General features: G+C 35.3%; 3 protein-coding genes across 3 annotated transcripts; all 3 read left to right on the top strand.

Moving 5' to 3' along the window:
• Positions 1-4,189: 4,189 nt before the first annotated feature.
• On the top strand, positions 4,190-11,024 carry LOC123013470 (cilia- and flagella-associated protein 47-like). The gene is made up of 9 exons (XM_044411988.1): positions 4,190-4,474; positions 4,527-4,684; positions 4,733-4,922; positions 4,970-5,257; positions 5,405-5,508; positions 5,558-6,244; positions 6,291-8,616; positions 8,657-10,646; positions 10,699-11,024. The coding sequence occupies exons 1-9, from the start codon at positions 4,220-4,222 to the stop codon at positions 11,022-11,024; spliced, it is 6,324 nt and encodes a 2,107-aa protein (XP_044267923.1). The 5' UTR covers positions 4,190-4,219.
• Positions 11,025-11,579: 555 nt separating this feature from the next.
• LOC123013684 (aromatic-L-amino-acid decarboxylase-like) lies at positions 11,580-16,496 on the top strand. Its single transcript, XM_044412384.1, has 4 exons — positions 11,580-11,752; positions 11,797-12,031; positions 15,130-15,668; positions 15,745-16,496. The coding sequence occupies exons 1-4, from the start codon at positions 11,673-11,675 to the stop codon at positions 16,394-16,396; spliced, it is 1,506 nt and encodes a 501-aa protein (XP_044268319.1). The 5' UTR covers positions 11,580-11,672; the 3' UTR covers positions 16,397-16,496.
• Positions 16,497-17,200: 704 nt separating this feature from the next.
• Positions 17,201-19,528, top strand: LOC123013119 (aromatic-L-amino-acid decarboxylase-like). Its single transcript, XM_044411468.1, has 3 exons — positions 17,201-17,338; positions 18,126-18,360; positions 18,422-19,528. The coding sequence occupies exons 1-3, from the start codon at positions 17,259-17,261 to the stop codon at positions 19,436-19,438; spliced, it is 1,332 nt and encodes a 443-aa protein (XP_044267403.1). The 5' UTR covers positions 17,201-17,258; the 3' UTR covers positions 19,439-19,528.
• The last annotated feature ends 2,824 nt before the right edge of the window (positions 19,529-22,352 follow it).

A 22,352-nucleotide genomic window follows, 5' to 3' on the forward strand; every position in this document is an offset into this window, starting at 1 on the left:
GAATTTTGAGATAATAATTGTATCTGATTACAAACAAAGATTAAATTTATTATTAGTATTACATCCGTTTTGCTTCTTATCGGATTATAATTTTTTCAGAACTTGTATATTTATTTTTTTTACCACAAAATTTATGGGTTTATTCAGTAACTTTTAAAATATTTTATTCTTCGACACTGTCAAAATTTATGGTTTTTCTCCCGTGTAAGAAGGTTTTGACAACTGTTTGGCATTTCTCAATACGAAACGTCAAATTACTTTTAACAAATTTAAAGCACGTTTAAGCCTAGTTGAGTCTAATTCGAAGAATAAAATGTTGTATTCAACTCGTTTGAGTGTAAATCGGTCGCTTTATTCCACCTCGTATATGGTAAACCACTCGTTACACTCGTGGTTTAAAAATCCACTCGGTAAAATAAACCGTCTGATTTACACTCACACTCTTCGAATAAATAACTATTGTTATACGTATACGAGATGGTACTGTAAAAAGTGATTATCATTTGTATAAACGCATACCAGACACTTGACAGAATATAAAAAGTTTGAGAATATGGCCGTCAAATGCAGCTAAAATAATAAGGCTAATTAGTTGAGAGGAAAATTTTATTTCGATTTTTTAGTCTGAGTGATAACACGACATTTGTTTTGTCTAGATATCAAATATTAAAAATAGCTTTGATTTTATTGTATTTGTATGTTTGTTAATCTGGAAATTAAGCAACAGTTTTACTCTCGTTATACGTAAATAACAAAGACGTTTCATTTTTGATATGGGGAAATTTATGCATACTTCTTTWGGGGTACTTATAGATTTTTAATTTTTTATTATTGATAGGTACATGTTTTGTTTAGTTATCGAATTTTGAATTTGTTAGTGTGGTCTAAATCAAACGAAAATGCTTAAGTCGTATTAAAACATTTCCTACTTGAAATTTAATGAGATAATATAGCTGTTACAAACATAATGTAAAAATTATTATTACATTATTACATAATTATCCCCAGAACATAAACAAGTAAATAGAATTATTTGCTTAGATATTTTAATCAATTTGAAACACTTGATACCTAAGAAAAGTTATTCTGTTTTGATAAAAACAAAATTTTCTATCTTCTCGTGCACAATTCGTGAAACCTGAAAACGTGTTTCCCCTATTTCACCCCCTCTTCAAAGGTATATTTCAGTCCGAAACTTTCAAATTGCGCATTTCCCTTCATCGATCGCTTCGTCTTTCATCGTCTCACCAAAATGCAAACTAAAAAACGACAAATCGTCTTGAACATCTGAAAAATGTCCGGTATCACAAAAGCACACCGAGAAGCTCGATGGTGTTTAATATTTCTGGGTGTGGTTGGCAGCAATGGGGCGGCGTCGTCATAGCAACACGTTAACATCGACATGTCATGAAAAATCCCCAAGCACCGGCCGGAAAAAACAATCGATATATGGCAATAATTCGAAATTTTCTTCGAGTCAAAAATGGATGATGTTTTGACCCCCGGAGTGTCGGAAAAGGGGGCGCGCGGGACAACCCGCTGCTTGATTTATTTATTGTTTATTCGATAAACTTGTCCTGCTGACTCGTTAAGTGCAGCAGGGAATTCAGCATTGTATAAGGGGGGGGGGGATAATTAGTTTAAACAATTGCATTGTTGCAACTGACCTTGATATTGGCGTTAATTTATTAATAACTAAACAGCGCAACGAGATTTTTACAAATCGTAATAATGAGCTGCTTTATTTTAATTGAATGTTTATGTAGAACGAAGAACTTTCACTATGCTAATTGTCGCCTGTACGAGCGATTGTGTTCCTTTGAGATGATTAATTTCAGCCTTCACACGCACTAAATAGATGACGGATTTCTAGGAATTTTCACTTTTCGATTCTACATCAATTACTCAGCATTCTTATTATTAATTAAAAAATTGAAACCTAACGATTTCCTCGAGGGATTTCGACTCATCAAAAATCGTAATGCACAACAAATTGGAATAAGATAAAGTTCGTAAAAGAGCAATTTCCTTTCATTAAACTCAATAGAGTTAATCTTTGTAGCATGTAGGGCTGGTTTCCCTCTGCGTGCTTCTAATTCCACCTGCATTGTTACTTTATAATCCTTTCACGGACGACAACCACACTTAGCCCTAATCAATTATCAATATTTTGTTGTTACCTACTTCATTACAGAAATTTAAGTAGTTATATTTTATTGATTTAAATTTAAACTACAGAAAAAATTAGTAGATATAACTATTAAATAGATATTTCAGATATACAGAGTTATGTCAAAGACCATTTGAGATCATTCATTACATGGTGACTTTTTGGATTATTTTCTGGCAACATTTTGGTTTTGGCTCAAAATTCGCTCATTTCCCCTTTAGTTGAAATTCCTGACAGGGAAGTACAGCAGCCGTCACTAAAAGCCTCAGCCTTGGCCGTCCAATCAGTGTTGAAACAATCTAAATTCATTGTTATTGCCAAGGCGCTGTCCTTTCTCGCGGTTTTCTTCTTCCATCATTCTACTTATGTGTTTTTCTTATTAATTGTTATTTGTCTGTCTATTCTGGGCCAACGTAATATGTTTTTATTGTCGCATAATACAGAGCGTCAAGTATCCGAGGGTCCGTAATTCAATTGAAACGTCGTTCCCCTCAAAAGAGTCGAGATGTTTGGCTAAACGAATTAGCAAACAGAGCAGCAACCCGCAGACGCACGCCTCGACAACCCATTTCAATATTTAATAATTAAAAATTACAGCCCCAAGGCGGCATGCATCTGCTACACCTTCCCCAACACACAAATAATAACAATACTAATAATAAGTTAGTTCTTTGATTTTGCATTAATAAAATCAAGGCTATTTTTATTTATGAAACTATTGCCATGGAATAACTTTATAAAACTTGTGTTGTAATATAAATTATCGTGTGTAAATTTTGTAAATCCTTCTATGCGCCTACAATTAGCAATCGAAATCCTCGTCCTCGGGGCGCTTTAATCGCGGCACTTCCCATCCCTGGAGACCAGAAACCGTCGGTTGTCGTCTCTCGTTTACGTCGAGCATTGCACCCGAAGGACCCACAAAGCTACATCCGACATAAAGGACACGCCGCTCGTCCTGACGCACAGCATATAGCCGAGCTAATTGTATTAGAGCGCCGAGAGTTGGCCTCCCCCAGGATATCGCCAACCGCTTAGTCGTCGTGTTACATGACGTTCAAACGCTACGTCGTCGTGTTTCAACCTACTTCGTTTACACACACTAGCGCTTGTTAATTCTACATGGGACGGAGACGCGATTTTTCTATGGCAAATTTTTACAAACGGCGAAGATTTGGAGAGACTCGAGGGAGTTATGATGGAGGAACGCGCGGTGGATCATCAGTTTGCCACGGTGACTTTACAATCAATCACTCGCTGAGGGAGTCCCCCGGGTCGAGGCGAGACGCAGACATGATTAATGAGACGCGAGGAACAAGAGCGGGAAATATTAACAAACAACATTACAAACCGGAAAGAAAAATGGGCGAGCAAGAGCGAAATATAGTTAATAATAACAGCAAAATGAAATATAAATAAATATCTAGTCCGGTCAGCCAAATATTACAATACGACTAGGAGGAGGCGAGCCCTGAATATCGAAATAAGAAGCTTACCGGATGTGTATTGTAATGTTTCATACTTACTGTTTCAAGAAAATTTACCAAAAAAAAAAACCTTTTATTGTTTCAAAAGCACTAACTCGATAAGTGTTGCTTGATTACATTTACCGGCTCTGATACCATAATAGCTCACTTCCCAGATTCAAAATGAAACCGGGGAGCTTAATTTACCAGAGTATAAAATAAAATAAAAATATGAAATTAAAACTCAAGATATAACAATGAAAAGGAATGAAACAGAGTAAGAATTTGGATGCATTGTCTTAATTTATTTCTTGTACCAAAAATCAAACATGGAATTTTACGAAAAYGTATAGAATTCTAGAACCGGGCGGAAAGTCATATTTTTGGCTTAGCAAATTTGCAGTTAGTCTCCACTTTTTCTTAGAACTTATTTAGGTGAAAAGAGACTACAACTAAATGTATGGATTTAGATTTTCAATAAAATGAGATATTTTTTATTTCGATCTAGAGAGAAGCAAAAAAATGTCACATTTGGAAAGCCAGACATGTGACAGTCATWAAAAGTCATTTTTAACAAGTTACAATGTCGGTGGAAATTTTTCAGGAACCATCATCATCATCATCAATCAGTATCAATTCTAAATCACATAAAAGTATCGACATCGAATTTGATATTGACAGTTTGCCAACCAGATTAGAGGTTAACGATGTGAGAATAACTCCACCTTGTATGCATTTCGACAATGCTTATGAAGGCAAAAGATATAAAAACAAAATGGTGATACAAAACTGCGGCAAACATTTGGTTTTTGTTAGATTATGTGAACCCAACTCTAAGGTAGCTATAATACATTTTCCAAAAAATAAAAATTTTGTGCTACATTTTGTAGACTTTTGAATTCAAATCATTTCCTAGAGGTCTGTACTTAAGCCCTGGAATGAGAATCGTAAGAACAGTTAAATTCACCTACAAGGCCACTTTAGGAGTGAAGCGTGGTTTTGTCACAATTTGTGTTAACGACAAAGAAGTGGATTATTATTTCGTTGTGTAAGAACTTGAGTACCAGTAATACTTAAGTTAGTACTATTGATGTAGGACATTGTCTTGTGCCGTTCTTACTATAGAACCCAAACTGTTAGATTTTGGCCGCATAGATGCTGTAAATCACGCCACGACTCGCTCTTTTTTTATTATAAACTCCGGATATAGAGATACTCAGTTTGCCATAGACTTGGGCCGAAATCCTTTGGAACTTACAGTGGAACCCATGAAAGGAACCGTGGCTGTTGGTAGCACTTTACTTTTTTTTCAATCAGTAAAAAACTTTCTTAGGCCAAAACCTCAGTTGAAATAAGCGTGGAAGTAGTCGGTTCGCGCGAAGGCGAATTTATGGAAGAGTTTTGGGTGAAAGCCAACCCTCCACAACGAGTCGTAATTTCCGGAACCTTTATTTCGCCAAAACTTCTCGTTCGGAAGTTTATTAACAGTCTTGACTTTACTTTGGTCGACTTTCCACCGACATATTACGGCTCTTCTTCGACTCAACCACTTCTCATCAAAAATTTCAGTTCATCTCATTCCATGTTCTGCGTCATGGCCGAAATCAAGGGTACTACAATGGTAAGTCACGTGGCTCGTAGGCTGGTACTTGCCCTGCCCTACACTAAACCAATCAAAACTCTAATTATCCAAGAATTTGATATGCGTGTGTACTGTTTTACATCYCGTTAATATTAATGACGGCAATTAGTAGTACGTAAATTGCAGACACTGGACGAAGCAAGAAAAATCGACGATAACTATCAGAATTTTCTCATAAAGCCGGTTGACGGACGTTTGGCCGCTTTACGAGGCGCTGTGTTACAAATTACGTAAATTAGGAGAAATCTACTTGAATCAATGAAAAAACTAAATTCTTAGATTTGCTCCTGTGGTGTCGCGAAAAAGAGAGAAGAATTATTCTGCTGGTTTTTTAAAAATCATTAGAATGGACTGTAGAGACGTTGGTCATAATGAAATTACACACAGAAACAACTCAACAAGCTACGCTACTTTAACAGAAAGTTCAATTGCTTTAACTACGAATGATATTCTTATTGAAGATCCTAATGGCAGTTACTCTAGTATCGCCTATGATGACGAACTAGCTTCAGAAACATTGAGTTTTGAACATTCGATAGGTGTTTGCATTCATGGGGAGAAAGAACGTGCAGGGGTCACTCTAAGACCAACTTTTATCACTTTGAATGAGTTAACATTAGAGAAAGAGTATCATCGTGTTTTATTCATACAAAACCAGTCATCGCATCTACCAATCAGAGTTAAATATAATAAAATTGTGTCGATTGATATTAGACCAAATCAGTTTGATCTGGCACCAGATGGAAGTCTTGAAGTTCTTCTAATAATTAGGGCTTTAAAGTTGGGTCAAGTTACTAAAAAAGTCACTTTTGATTTGTTGAGTAAAGCTGCTCCTGATGATAAACACGTGATGAGGAAAGTCGGAATAGCGATTTTTAGAATATATATGGATATTAAAAATATGGAAAAGAAGGAAACTTTGGGGCAGTGCATGGAATGTGTGGCTTATCACGATTTAGCAGACAAGTAAGTGTTAACAATTGATGAATTTATCATTATGGAAATTATGTAGACTCGCACCTGACTTCCCCTATCGCTTAAGTCCTAAAGAAATGGCCATAAAACTTGAAAACGAAAAATTCTACATCGACTACATCCGAACTTTGTGCAAGCCTCCACCCYCCGAAAATGAAGATTTGAGAGACTACGCCCTCACCAAGTACAAACTTTTATTGCGTCAAAATGTCAAATGTCAAGATCCTGAACCTAGACCCAAAAAAATCATTTCATACACTCCCTTTATCCCCCTTCTTCCACGACTTTTATATAACATCAAAATTATACCAAAATCAATTAAACTTCGCAAAGTCGCAGCTTTTACAACAATCACCGATCATTTCCAAATCGAAAACTTGAATACTTTTCCAATTCGAGTGTTCCTTCAAGCCAACAAGTCTTGTATAGTTTTTGAAAATAACGCGAGGCATATTATTCAAAGTTGTGAGAAGAAGAAAATTCCTTTCACGTTCAGTACTTGCAGTATTGGACGGTACTATGTCAATATTAATGTTTTGGTGAACGATAGTACCTTATATGAGGTGACAGCCGTGGCTCAAGTCGTTCCAAAAACATTAAAATTGGAGCCAAATCATATCGACTTTTATGAATACGACGGTCATTACAAGTTTTTTAAATTGATGAATGGTCTTAACACTTTTACAAGCTTTGACTGGGAAGTACCTGAGAGCTGTTTTAAAATCTACCCTTCGTTTGGAGGAATCAAAGCCGAAAGTTACATCATTTGCATGATAACATACACTCCAGATGTGACCGAAGAAAATGCCAGTGAGTGTGTTTTAACGTCGGAAAGTGGACAAAAACGTATCCTCCAAGTGTCTTATAAGAAGCGCAAATACGCAGTTGTGTTTGACACATATGAAATTGATATCGGTTTGATTTCTTTGAATGTTCCAGTCAGGAGAAAACTAATTTTGAAAAACTTGAAAAATATCCAGACATTATATAGCATTCCGGGTGGGATTCCAGTACCCGGGGTCACAATTGAGCCACAAGGTGGTATATTAGACGGGTTAGCTAGTCAAGTGTTTATTATCACAGTTCTTATCAATGCGGTTGTGGAGTTCTCAACTGAGATTATATTTCATATTGGGGAGCATGATGAAGTTCCGATTGTGTTTAAGGGAAGTGTGGACTTTCCGAAGTTTAGTTTCAATCCGGATATTATGTATTTCCGAAAAATTGCACCCTTTGGTTTTGATACTTTGGCTTTCGTCGTCCAGAATTTGTCCAAGACTACTAACTACTTGACGTTCCCGTGTGATGAATTTCCRGAATTTACTGTGACTGATAATGAAAATGAACAGTTTCCTCATATTGACAAGGTTGTGTTACAAGCAAGTCAAGGCAAAGTTTTATATTTACACTTCCATCCAAACTATATCAGCACTTATTCTCTTTTCTTGCCATACAAAATTAATGGTATTCTTGGACCTGTTAATATTAATAGCAATGCAACGGCTAATACAAATTTTTTCCTGAAAGACTTTACTGCAAAGTATGAAAATAACTATAGTATRAATATTTTGACGCGGTATCCCAAAGTCTTACCTTTGGTACGGATTACGTCCTGTGCTATTGACAAAACTTTGGAATTTTCAAGYCTCAGTATTAACTTTGTATACTTTGATGAAGATCACTACAATAACGTCACAAGTACTGATTTTGAAATTACTAACACTAGTGATGACATTGCTGCGGTCTGTATTCGTCTTGACGATCTCGACYACCCTTTTTCGCTGCAACCAAAGAATAGTTCAGTCGTAGAATATTATGGAATCTCTTATAAAATCGTCTTAGAACCCGGTGAAAAAGTAACATTTTTGGCTCAGTTTTTTCCGTCCGATGTTGGCGAATACGTGGTCAAACTTCCACTTTTTCTTCGAAATTATTTCGATGATAAGATTTTTAATTATTTGACTTTGAAAGGAGTTTATGATATTCCAACCATTACTTCGTCTATTGACTGCATTGATTTAGAACCGGTTCCTGTGAAGTTAGTTAGTGAATTTCGTTTAAAGTTGCACATGAACAACCATTTTGAAAACTGTGAAGTTACTAGTGACACAGAAATAATCGGATTGCATACCATGTTCGAAAAAGGGAGGACTCCAGAAAAAGGCGAATCGGTTTTACCAGTCAACCTTGTTTATGATTGTACAAAAGAGACTTGTTTTAATTCGAAATTGGTTTTCTTTTGCACTTGTAATTCAAGATGTGAGATCACTGTGACTGGAGTTACCGAAAATAATCTTTTGACGACTCATGCTTATTCTCACATGTTGAAAAAATCAGGAAGTACTGACGGAAGTTCAAATTTGGTGAGTTTAATTATTAGAATTTCGTTATTTTTGTTTAAAGCAATATTCTAGTAAATCATCGACCACATATTTAAGACCGGAGTATATCGACATGTTGACTAATAAAAACGTTACTTCTTATCCACTTTTCCCCAGCGATGACGAAAAATCTGATTATGCAGACTATATGAGAAAGTTGCAAAAAACTCTCGAAAATTGGCTTTTCAGTCAGGTGTTTCACTTGAAGTGTTATTATAAAATTCCGGATGGTTTTTCTGATTTTTGTAAAGTCGACGCAGGTCGGAAAAAAGCAAGATTTGGGGGAATAAAAAGAACAAAGATAATCGTACTTCCTTTATTACAACTCATTGGTAATGTTTGTGGTCAAGAAGTTAAACAACGACTCTCTGCTAAATTTCCTACCGAAAACACGGACATGCAATGGCTAGTCTATACTTACAGAACAAATTCAAATATTTTGCACTACCTTCGAGGTTTTCCCGTTCATTTGCCACACGTCTCTTCTAAACTACTTCTTAATTATGACCAGTATATCCAATATGAGAGTACCAAACACCCAGAACGGACTCGAATGGATGAAAAAATTTTCAATCGTCGATCGAAACAATGTTGGATCGATCTAATCCTTCAAATTATCAAAACGTTATTTTTGTTTCGTACCGTGGAATTACCATTTAGTGACAGCGAGAGCTCGGAATCAGATTTCAGATTTAAAGATAAACAATCGTTGACACAGTTTTCACGTCAATCGACTGAAGACAAGGGAGAATATGTTCTAGACGTGGGGATTTACGGTCCTCACGAAAAGGAATTGATTTGCTGGCTTCAAAAATGTTACGATGAGGAAAAAAAAAATTTATGGCCGAATGCACCACCAGACCCTAAAGAACTTCTGTTCCTAGATATAGATTTGCGGGATGGTCTTGTTTTAGGGGCTGTAACTGCGTATTATTGTCCTTATATCAAATCTTTGATTAATGATATGTACACGAGGCCATACAATCCGGAAGAAGTCCATCACAATACTTGCGTTCTAGTTAAAGCTTGGAAAAAGCTTAAATTGAGTTATGTTATTTCGCCTCTTACGCTCCAACATTGTGGTATGGTTGAAATGTTACTTTTAGCCAATTATTTATATGTAGTTTTGCCGAATTATTACCCCAAAGAAGTAATTACGATTTCAGCACCGTTGACCCAAGGCGGTTCGGCTTCAATTGAAGTTGAAAACGCGGGTGACGACGATATTGTCTACCATGTTGTATTTTTTGAAAACCCGAACCGTTTATTTTCGACGAATGTTGAACTCCTTAGACTCCAACCAGGCGAAAAGAAAACTGTCAAAATTCGCTATCATGCCAAAAGTGTATTAAACACAGCCACCACCCTATTGTTTTCTGGGGAAACTCCAGGAAATAAATATGGGAAAAGTGTTGCTGTTACAGTTGTGGGTGAAGCTGATGTGTCGTCCGTTTGCATGGAAATTCCTCTAACTGTGAATTTATACCAACCTTGTAAAGTCACTTTGAGCACACAATCACCATTTAAAATCAAAACGGATTATGAACTTTTATTTGGCTACCAACCAGTCAGCAAAGAAAAAAATGCTTTATTCCCTTGGGAAGAAATCAAGCAATTGAAAACGGTCAAAGAATTTGTTATTCCAGATGAAATGTGTCAGTTTGATGAAGATGGGAAGTGTACGTCATCGCCTCTTATTTGTTGCCATCAAATCGGTCCAAGAGACTTGTGGTTTTACTTCACGAATCCGGAGGTGGGTGATTGGGGGATAAAAATGACTTTAACCGGAAAAATACACTCAGGATGTTTCGAAGAATTGAATTTGAACTTGCCGGATAATTACGATCATTTGGTTTGTAGATGCAAACCTAAACCTTCCGTCCACTTAAATTGTCCTTTGGTAATGTACCTCAAAATACCCATGATAAACACCCCCTTGTGGAACTCCCGGAAGAAAATGTTACTCAATTACGTGCGAGGAGAGGAGTTGAAATTTTGGTCAAAAAGAATTTGTAATTTTTTAAATATTGTTTGAGATTTTTTTAATCATTTTATTGTTATTAGTTACTCCAACTGGAACAAGGATTATGACGTTGATTCTTAATTCGGAGACTCATCAAATGAAACAAGTGATTGAAGAAACGGTTCAGTATAGAGTAATTCTTGATAAACCGAACTGTTTTATTACACTACGTGATGTTATTTTTGATGATGTTACTTCGGAAGACTTTTACAGATTGCCTATTCATCCGATAAAAAACTTAAAAAGTGTTAAAACGTGTAGAATGAGGTTGGAATCAGAGGATAAAACTGAAACAAGATTTTATAAGATATCTTTTAATTTTACTGAATACGAGAAAACTGTAACAGAGACCGAATATGAGGAATAAACGATTTGAGAAAGTTGTTGTACGTAAATAATTTTTTTAGCAATGAAACCTTTAAGCTCTTAAAAAGATATAACGTGTTTTAAATAAGGGTTCTGTTCAAAAACAAATGCCAAAGCATTTGAAGTCATAAATGCTTAATTTTTTCGTTGTTAATTTAATAAATAAATTCTGGGTCATTTGTATCACAGCCGGTTTTTATTCATTTTGTTGTTCTTTTAATTGAGGGCGATAATAAAAACAATAATATACTTTTTTTAACTTAGTAACAGGTACGAGCTATAAAACTTGCTTCGTCTTGGATATATTTGAATATTTTCCTCATTTCTTCGGTACTTTTTTTAATAAAACTAAATTTGCACTAAATTCCGGCATCCGAGTTGGTCAAGCGCAACACAATCTCTATAAATCGTCACTATTTTTGCAAAAACCGCAGCAAAAAGCCGGTGAACGCCATAAAACTCTGCGTCAAGGTCAGCGCATACTATCGAATTTTTTCGCGCTGCACCTTGAATTTTGAAAAAGTCCCCCGTATATAAGCATCATCTCGGAGACGGCACGCTCCACTCAACGAAGGGCACCCGGTATAAAAGCGCTTCGCGTTTCCGCCGCATCTCAGTGCTTCGTGAAAGTGTTGTGAGAAAGTGAAAGATGGACTCGCAGCAGTTCAGGGAATTTGCCAAAGCCGCCGTGGATTATGTCGCGGATTACTTGGAGACGGTGGAGGATCGGTGAGTTGGCGCTGAGGAGTGCAGGGGCGAGTAATGAGGAGTAGGCCGGTGGTGGCGGGGGTGGCTCCGGGATACTTGGCCAAGCTGATCCCGGAGGAGCCGCCGCAGACCGGGGAGAAGTGGCAGGAGGTGTTGCAGGATGTCGACCGGATTATCATGCCGGGGATCACGCATTGGACTTCGCCGCATTTTCATGCCTTCTTTCCGACGGCGAGTTCKTTCCCGAGTATCGTGGGCGAGATGCTGAGTGCGGGATTCGGATGTGTGGGCCTGAGCTGGGTAAGGGAGAGAAAAATCCGACAAGGAAATTTCAAAATCAAAAATTCAACGATGTAAATATAAATATAATTATTTCAAAAAAGAACTTCTGTAGAAATTTTTAACTATATGCTTCTAATTATTATCTAATTATTGGAAGAAACTGTCATGTACTTTCTTTTAAATTTGCTACAGTTACATTTTCATTCAAACTTATTTCATTTACTCACTCAAAAATGATGGGCTAAAATTTTTATCATTCAAAGAAATAGCTTTGAGAAAAATATTATTATTACTAGGATTCATATATTTGTTTTTGTCTGTAATAATTCCAAACAAATAAATTAACATCAGTACGGCAAATGTATAATATTTTTTTTTTAATTTAAGGGAGTTTTAACTTCCTATTTGTTTAGACTTTAAATTATAAAACGTGATAAAACTATTCTAATTTCTTTATCTTTATACAGGCTGTTTTATAAAAAAAAACGCCCCAAGCCATAATTTCATTACTTTTAAAGACGTTATATTACTTTTTTGGTCAAAGTTGCACAGTTTTTTGTTATCAATCGTTTGTTTGTCTTACATAAAATGAATAAAAATGTTCTATATTTTCCACAACCTACTTTACTTAATTTAATTTTTAAATTGTCCAAAATCAAAAGTTAGTGATAAATAATAGGAAGTGAGCTTGTTGAAAGACAATTTAATGAGGGATTCAAAAATAATAAAATATACAGGGTGTTACATTTGAAAAACTGAAATTAATGTTACTTCCGGCGAAACAGCAAGCATCATTGATTGAGCAACTATGCCAAACAATASATGACAAGAAACTGTTCAACTTTGTTCTAAGAAGTATTGTCATATCTTTATAAATAATGGAGTTATGGCTCTGCGCGTTTTTTTATAATACAGCCTGTATATATATACGAATTTTGTTTAACTATTTTAGACTTAAATATTTCCATAAATCGTCTTCAATCTTTTCATGCTTTCCAGTCGCAAAATTAAAATTTCTATAATTTCCTCTATTAATTATTATTATTAACTATGCTGCAAGAATTTTACATTTGTCTACTCCAAACTACATAGCCCTATCTAAAAACAAATTTTCTTTTAATTTAATTAATAATTTTACTTTTTTTCAGTTGCAGTATTAAATTTAATGTCATTCATATACATTAAATGATTCAACTTACTTATTTCTTTTATTGCTTTTTAAATTGAACCCATAACCAGAAAATATAGAATATCGAAAAGTGTTTTTTTTATTGAACAAAAGCATACATAAAGAATTGAGTGAATCACCCTGAAAGCCGCTTCTTTGACTTTGTATTAAATCTGTCATTAAATTATTGCTTTTAAATATTAAACTTAAGGTACATAGATTTCCAAAAGTTCATAATAAATATAATCATTTGGATATACACATACCTACATTATTTTTAATATTTCAATTAACCAAGATGAGGAACAAAATTACAATGTTAATATACAGTGCGATCAAAAAGTTTATCTATCAAGCAAGCCTAGAAATTTAAAACGTGTGTCTGCGGAAGATAAAATGTCACAATAGTAAATGAGAAATGTCAAAATAATTTTTTTGTAAACTGTAACAACAAATTGTAGTGAACGATTTGTATGAATAAACTCCAACTACATCTCACTTTAGGGTGTTTTAAGACGTTTCATACAGTAATTCAATTTGTTTAGATCAATATTTTAATTTTTRTAAAATAAATTTTTGACATACAAACTTCCAAGCGACATACGTCCTTAACTAGTACGCCTACTTGATAGAAAGATTTTTTGATCGGACTGTATAAAAGGAGCACATATATTTCTGCTATGTTTTCCTGCTTRTTTTTTTTTTATTAAAAGTTTCATAATTGTAAATTGAGAGAAGTTCTTTACGCCTACTTAAGGTCACAAGTGTAATGTAATACTTTTAGTTGTTTTTTTTTCACTTCGTTAGCATAATGCAGTTTTGATATTTTATAAATTATAATATATTTTGAAGTAAACAATTATTATGTTGTAATACCACAAGTAATAACTCAGGTGGATGACCTGAGGATGACCACGTTGTGATCGAAACACATAGTGGTTAAATGAACGTTTAGTGTTTGGGTTAAATAGTGTGTGTTATTTCATTCATGATACCAAGAGGTATAAAATAAAAAAAAAATAAGATTTCTATGTTGAAATTTGGTTCTTTTTGGGGCATCAATTTATAAAGAAAGGTCGACGTTTCGCCCGCTCTTGTAAGGGGCATCTTCAGGGCAAAAAGAAGAAGGGCTATGGCACGGTAACTCAATATCTAAATTCTAAACGATATCAGGAACGAAACCATTTCTTTAAAAATTGACGCAATCTATTCCAAAAAGACCCGGATTTCAATCTCATTGACTGCGAAATCCTACGTTCTTTCAAAATTTTTATGTTCCTAAAGTTTTTTTTAACAAAATTATCAAAGTGAATTTAGGATAATAGTTATTGCCTAGAAATCTAAAATTATGAAACAAGTTCTAAAAAAAAATCCGAAGTCATTTTGTGTAATAGTTATTTGTAAGTATTAATACTTTGTTTTTTTTATGTATTGTCATACGAATATATATAGTATGTAGTATTAGTAGTATTACAAGAAAGGAAAGTGTATCTTTTCTCCTCACAAGTGGAAGTTAGGGCCCAAAGACTTGTCGAGGGCTGTAACCACTCAGGGAAGCAAAGACACTTTTGTCCCTTGTAATACAAATAACTATTACAAAAGTAATTAGACACATAATAATACAAAAGTTGCTTAGGTGAAAATAATTGTTAACTTTTTCATTGATTACTTACTTTTTTTTCTCATATATTTTTATTTGTTTTGTATATTGAAAAATTGAATATTGTTCATCATTGCAATAATTTGTTTTATGCAAATGATAACAACAGTTAATCTGGAGTAACAAAACAATTTTTTTGTGAGAGTAACTTTACAGTTTGATAATCTCGAAAATATTCAAGTTTAACTCGTTGAAGCAATTTTACACACAAAAAGTCTATTGTGCAGTTATTTACTACTTAATTAACGATTTTTCTCAATATTTTTTTAATTTTCTTACGATCAAAAGGTGGCAAGCCCGGCTTACACCGAACTGGAAGTAGTGATGATGAACTGGCTGGGCAAACTCCTCGGCCTCCCTGAAGAATTCCTCAACTGTTCTGAAGGGCCCGGAGGAGGAGTCATTCAAGGTTCCGCCAGCGAAACCACATTTGTGGCCCTTTTAGCCGCCAAAGAAAAAACAGTCCGCGACATACAAAAACTCCACCCGGAAATGTCCGAAGGGRAAATTAAGGGAAAACTTGTGGCTTACTCATCAAACCAATCAAATTCTTCGGTTGAAAAATCCGGGCTTTTGGGCTCGATGCCTATGCGSTTATTACCAGTTGACGAAAAGGGACAATTGCGAGGAGAAGCGTTAGAGGAGGCTTTTCAGAAGGACAAGGAACAAGGGCTTATTCCATGCTATGTCGTTGCAAATTTAGGGACGACTCCAACTTGTGCTTTCGATAAGTTGGAGGAGTTGGGGCCGGTGTGTCAGAAGGAAAATGTTTGGTTACACATTGATGCGGCTTATGCAGGCTCGGCTTTTGCCTGTCCCGAATACAGGTAATCAAAATTAGTCTTTTTCAGGTTTTTTCCCCGATTTTATTATGGCAATTTTGTGACAGAACTTTCATTTTAGGTACTTGATGAAAGGCATCGAATACGCCGACTCGTTCAACTTCAACCCTCATAAATGGATGCTTGTCAACTTTGACTGTTCGGCCATGTGGGTCCGAGACGCCCGCCACTTAGTAGAAGCCTTCAATGTCGAACGCATCTACCTCAAAGACCAACACAAAGGCTTGGCCCCCGAGTACCGCCACTGGCAGATTTCCCTCGGACGACGCTTTCGCGCGTTAAAACTTTGGTTCGTCCTTCGCATTTACGGCGTCGAGGGTATCCAAAAACACATCCGGCACCAAATCTCCTTAGCTAAACGATTTGAGGAATTGSTCCGCGGCGACCAACGGTTCGAAGTGTGCTCCTCGAGTATGGGTTTGGTGTGTTTTAAACTCAAAGGAGACGATTCGTTGACTGTCAAACTCCTGGAACGCGTCCAACAGAGGAAGAAAATTTATGTCATCGCGGGCCACTTTGGGGAGAGTCACGTGATTCGGTTTGCGGTTTGTAGTCGGTTAACGGAGAAAAGGCACGTGGATTATGCTTGGAATGAGTTCGCGAGCCAAGCCGACGAGATTTTGGGGTGTAAAGTTGAAAGGAAGAGTGATATTTCGATTGAGATTAGTAATGCTAGGTGCCAAAAGATCAACGATGTTGAGAAGTCGAAGTGAGGGTTTACGTGCCCGTGGTTGTTGTTTTATTTATTGTTTTCTGTAAGATTTGTTATAATGGTGGTTGCAATAAAAATAAAAATCATTTGGAATAATTGGATTTGCGTTTAATTCTCTTTGAACAAGTCTCAAGTACTTTTACTAGTTCTTCTTACATCTTTTATTTAAATTTATGTCCAAAAAATCTACATTACCGCCAAAGTAACTCAAAGTATTTTGTTAATTTCCTTAAAAAATAAGCAACAAATTCTTGAAGTGTTATTTAAAAAATAGTTCAAGTTTAATAAAGTAGTGTTTAACCATCAAGTCGTTTCACATATTAATATTGTTACGAATAAAATTGTTTTTCCTTGGCGGTCTTTCTTAAAATAAAATTCTTCAATTTGGGAAATAAACAAAAGAAAATGTGAGAGATTAAAGTTGTCGGAAGTTTTTGAAATTATACAGACCAAAGATTTTGTCTCCAATCAACTTTCTTAAATAACTTTTCGACATATACCTGTTACAAAAAAGCTGCCTTGGATAAAAATGAAAAATCTTAGTTTGCCGATGATTTTGGAATTTGGAATAGGGGCCTAGATGTTTCAAGATAGAATCTCTTAATAAACCTATTAGGTACATATAAACATTGCTTGCACTTAAAATAATTTGGGTTTATTTTAGTTAAGTGTGAATTACTTTCACTTGCACTTTCTTTGGATACAATGGAATTTTTATTTAAAAGTTTTGATTAGAATGAAAGTTGCCTTTCTCATGATATAAAAGTTTTATTGTATTTATTTCGATAAAGTAAATGGCGATGAGGTTTTTAAGAGTCATAATCAAGCTGTGAGGGTAAGAAGGTGTAGTGAATCATAAAAAGATGAACTGTGACGAATTTAGAAAATTTGGGAAAGAAATTGTTGACTATATTGCTGATTATTGTGATACTATTAGACAGAGGTAAGGAAGAATTGATTATTTGATGACTCAATTAAAAAAAAATGTTTTTCTTAATTAATTAATAAATAAAATATGWATTTTTGCCGCCTCTGCATAATAGCTATTTATGTATCAAGTACGCAAAATAAGGTTTTAGGGGACGAATCGTAATTAATGACGAGGCGACGTAGGAGCCGAGTCTTTAATGAGAGGAGTTACCTAAAACCTTTTGCGTACGTGGTGCACACAAAATTTTTTTCTTAAAGCTCCCAAAACACGAATTCACACGTCTTACTCATTAAAAAAAATTTCGTTACCATAGTAACCAATTTTATTTTTTAGTCTGCAAAAACTGTTTTTGGGGACTAAGTACGTAAAAGAACCGTTTTGCTATTTTACTGAGTCCGGAAAAGACCTAATAAAACAGCTGTTTTCAGAAGCGTATACAAAAAATAGTATATCGGCAATCCTATAAATTGTAAATTTATAATTTGTAAATTTTATTTTTTGGTCGCAACTATAAATTTGTCAACATATTCAGTTCATTCAATTACAATTTTAATAAAAGTAAAAACCGATATCAAGGAATTTGTTTATATCAAAAGAACACTCGAAAGATTCAATTCTAGTTTATTTCAAGAGTAAAAATCACGATTTCATTTATTTTATTCTCGAGGRAATAAAGTACCAGATTAATAATATCAAAAACGAAGAAATAAAGCGTCTCCTTATTTTCTATTGGGAAATAAAAAGTAGCGCAAGATTATGATTCCTTAATGCAGGCAACCAATTATACACTTTCTTTCAGACAAGTTGTTTCTTCCGTCGAACCTGGTTATTTAAAACATCTTTTACCCCCCGAAGTCCCCAAATTGGGCGACTCATGGCCCTCAATTCTCGAGGACCTCAACCGGGTCATAACCCCCGGCCTCACCCACTGGCATTCCCCCAACTTCCACGCTTATTATCCCACCGCCAACTCATACCCCGGAATAGTCGGAGAATTACTATCAGCAGGCCTGGGAGTCGTATCCACCGACCAAGTACTCAYACTTCACTCACTCTACCCTATACACTCATTTTTTACATATTTATCCATTTTAGTTCCCAAATCCGGCATGTGTCGAACTAGAACGCAAAATGATGGATTGGCTAGCAAAAATCCTTGGTTTGCCTAAAGAATTTTTRAACAGTTCTGAGGGCCCCGGAGGCGGCRTTATCCAAAACGCGGCGAGTGAGTCCACACTAGTAGCTCTCCTGGCKGCCAAAAATAGACTTCTAATGAAAAAAGGAGTTGAAGACGGAAAATTTGTAGCTTATACGTCTGAACAGTCGAATTCTTCAGTGGAAAAAGCGGGACTTTTGGCTTCTGTGACCATGAGACTCCTTCAAACGGACGACAGAGGACAACTCCGAGGTGAAGTTCTTCGGGAGGCTATCGAAGAAGATATCAGAATGGGGTTGACCCCTTGTTGCATCATTGCTACTCTAGGAACCACYGGCACTTGCTCGTTTGATCAATTGGACAAAATCGGGCCCGTTTGCCGGCACTTCAAAATCTGGCTGCACGTCGATGCAGCTTACGCCGGCTCGGCCTTCGCTTGTCCAGAGTATCGGCACTTAATGAAAGGGGTGGAATTTGCAGATTCGTTCAATTTTAACCCCCATAAATGGATGTTGGTCAATTCCGACTGCTCAGCAATGTGGTTCAGGGATATCCAAAGTAACGAATTGTTTATCCAAATTCCGGATTCGCGCAGATTCCGAGCGTTGAAGCTATGGTTCGTGTTGAGAATTTACGGGGTTGAAGGAATACAAAGACATATCAGAAGACAAATTGCTTTAGCGAAATTTTTCCAACACATGGTCGAATGTGATGAAAGGTTTGAGGTGTGTACGGCTAGTATGGGGCTAGTTTGTTTTAGATTAAAGGGTGAGGATGGAAGAACAAAAAAACTGTTAGAAAAACTGGAGAAGAGGAAGAATATTTTTGTGATGCCGTACTTTTACCAAAGACGGTTGGTTGTTCGGTTTGTGATATGTAGTAGGTTCACTGAAGAAAGAGATGTACTTTACGCGTGGAAAGAAATTAAAAGTCAAGTGGAAGAAAAGTCAAACTAGTTAATTCAGTTGTGTATAAATAACTGTAGTATTAGTAATTGTAAATTTAATTTTAAAACCAAAAAAATGATTGAACTAAATCGTGTTAATTTTATTTTACTTCTATATGGATCTGTTCACAACAATTTGACTTTTAAATACAAAATCAATAAATTTTAGAATTATCAAAATGACTCGTAGGTATTTACCTAAATGTATTCTCAACAAAAATTATTTGATACATCACAATTCCAAGACGTATTAGTCAAAGAAAAAAAAAGCAAAATCGTGAAGGTTCATTCACTAGACAGTATGCAATAAAATTCAATACGATATTTATACAGAGTGATTAAGCTTAAATGACCCACTTGACCTATCTTGGCAGACAACCCATAATACACATAGCAATTATTCCTTGATTCATATTAGAATTTTGAAAGTTTCATGAATCAAAGTTTGCTGTCCGAAAAATATCGAAAGTGTCACTGTCACACGCACAGCAACAATACATTTCAATCGTCGTCTGCGTTGATTGAAATTCCGGTAGATGACGCGCGCGTTACGCTCAAAAGGAAACTGTAATTCGTGAAATTTGAAAATTTGCAGGAAATTAAATGTCACAATTGTTGACACATTTAATAAAATATTGATCTGTCACACAACTAATACATTTTTTCAGCTTAAGAAGCGCGGTATCAATATCTTTCAGACGTTACATTATAATTTTTAAAATGCCAAGTATCCGAACTTGCTTTGTTCCAAACTGTGGGCAAGCGGAGAAAGAGGGTGTTATTTTACATCAATTTCCAAAAAGTAGCAATCAAAAAAACGAATGGCTTAAGAGAATATTTGGTACCATCGGTAATATACCCCCAAATTCCGTGATTTGTGGAAAACACTTTGAAGTAACGAGATATTATAAAAACAAAAAAATATTACCAAATGCAGTTCCATCCTTGCTCTTGAATTCAGGTAATTTCTACCACTTCCATTAATTCAGAACGTAAGCCGTTAGAAACGCCTGCATCGTGTCGCCAATCTCCAGAGTCATTTGACAAAAATTATACGATTTCAAATCCATTTCGATTTGATTTTGATCAACAAAGCGATTTAAAAGTAGGTGATACTCATGATTTTGATTTAAAAAATGTTTCAGATGCAATAAGTTCGGCAGAAAAATTTGTCTTACTAGATAAAATTCAAAATTTAGAAAAAAAGTTGCAGGAAGCAAATGTAAGATTTCAAAAGTTGAATAGGCTGTATGAAAAGAAACTTGAAAAACTAAAGAGAATGCAGGAAAAAATTGACAATTACAGTAAAGGTCAACATTGTGGAATCAGATGCAAAGGACTTAGAACCAAGGGCTGTGTTTTTACTTGATCAAATTTATTATTTATTCCCTAAAAAAGCCAAGATGGTCTGAAGTTACAGTACGTCATTGTATTGCCTGGACGTACATTTCTTCAAAAGGTTACGAATTTGCGAGAAGAAGTCAGTTTTTAAAAGCTCCATCCAGAAGAACTTTAGACAGATATATGGGAAATTCCCAAGGGGATACAGGCTTGACTAATTTAATTAAAAACAGAATAACTTCTGAAGGCAATAATTTAAAAGACGTTGAGAAAATATGTTCCCTTATTGTAGATGACATGGCTATTAAAGAAAAAATGGAGTATAGTCGAACAGAAGATACATTTTACGGCATTGCAAATACTGAGAATGAAATAATTGGAAAAAAGCCCATTTTAGCCAATAAACTGTTGTGCTTCGTTATTCATGTATTGTCTACCAAATACACTATTCCCGTTGGATACTTTTTTCATAAAACACTTTCGACTGAACAGTTTTTTAATATGACCATAAATGTAATAAAACAGGTACATGAATGTGGCTTCAAAATCTTGAGATTGGTAAGTGACAATTATAAATCAAATGTTGCACTTTTTAAAATGTTAGGAAAAACAGAGCTGAAAACCAAGGTCCCTCATCCAGTAGTACCTCATTCACCACTATTTCTTAGCTTTGATTACTGTCAAATGTAAATCTTAATTTTTGTAAATAAATAAAATTATATTTGCTTATAAAATGTTGTATACAAAAATTTATCAAGGTTTACTGTCAATCAACGCAGACGACGATTTCAATCAATGTCAATTTTTCGAATAAACGCAATTTTATTTTATAGAAAAGGAATAAGTAAATCAAAAATTAATTATTTCATAGTCGATGCTTTATGTGGTCACCCGCACTATGCTCACAAGTCACGATTCTATTCACGAAACACAAAATCAAACATCACTAAACACAACATTATTAATAAAGTTTGGATTATTTTCTAATTGTTCCCAAAAAAAATAACAAAAATCTAATCTACGAGGGAAGTCGGCATCTCGTAACTGCATGCGATAGGGATGAAATTTATTAGTTTCTAAAATCCTAGAAACAGAAGATTGGCTTATACCCACTTCTCTTGCTCTTTGCCCAATATGCCGATTTTGTTCAACAGTCTCCAACACCAGAATTTTCTTCTCTAAACTAGTCGCAGTTCGTACGCTTACTTGCAGGCCAATTGTGACACAAACACATTTCCAGTCGTTTAAAAATTTTATGCGTAGGATGTAGGTACTCTTTCTGGATATTGCCGAGCGTATGAATCGGCGGCTAATCTAGCATTTTACCAGATGCACTGTAAGTTAAAATCATATCAGTTTTTTTCATTATTTGTAAATGAATATCTCGGCATTTTTGAAATTTTGAGACGTCGTCTGCGTTGACGTTTTGAAATTTTTACTTGTCATATGGACGACACATTCTTTGATTCTCGATATTTTGAAAATTTAATTTTGAATCAAGGAATAAGTGCATAATGTATTATGGGTTGTCAGCCAAGAAGGGTCAGGTGGGTCATTTAAGCTGAATCACCCTGTACATCTGG

This window comes from Tribolium madens, unplaced genomic scaffold, assembly GCF_015345945.1.
Source record: "Tribolium madens isolate multiple individuals breed KSU strain unplaced genomic scaffold, Tmad_KSU_1.1 Scaffold_96;HRSCAF=242;Tcas5.2_LG5, whole genome shotgun sequence".
Taxonomy (NCBI): Eukaryota; Metazoa; Arthropoda; class Insecta; order Coleoptera; family Tenebrionidae; genus Tribolium; species Tribolium madens.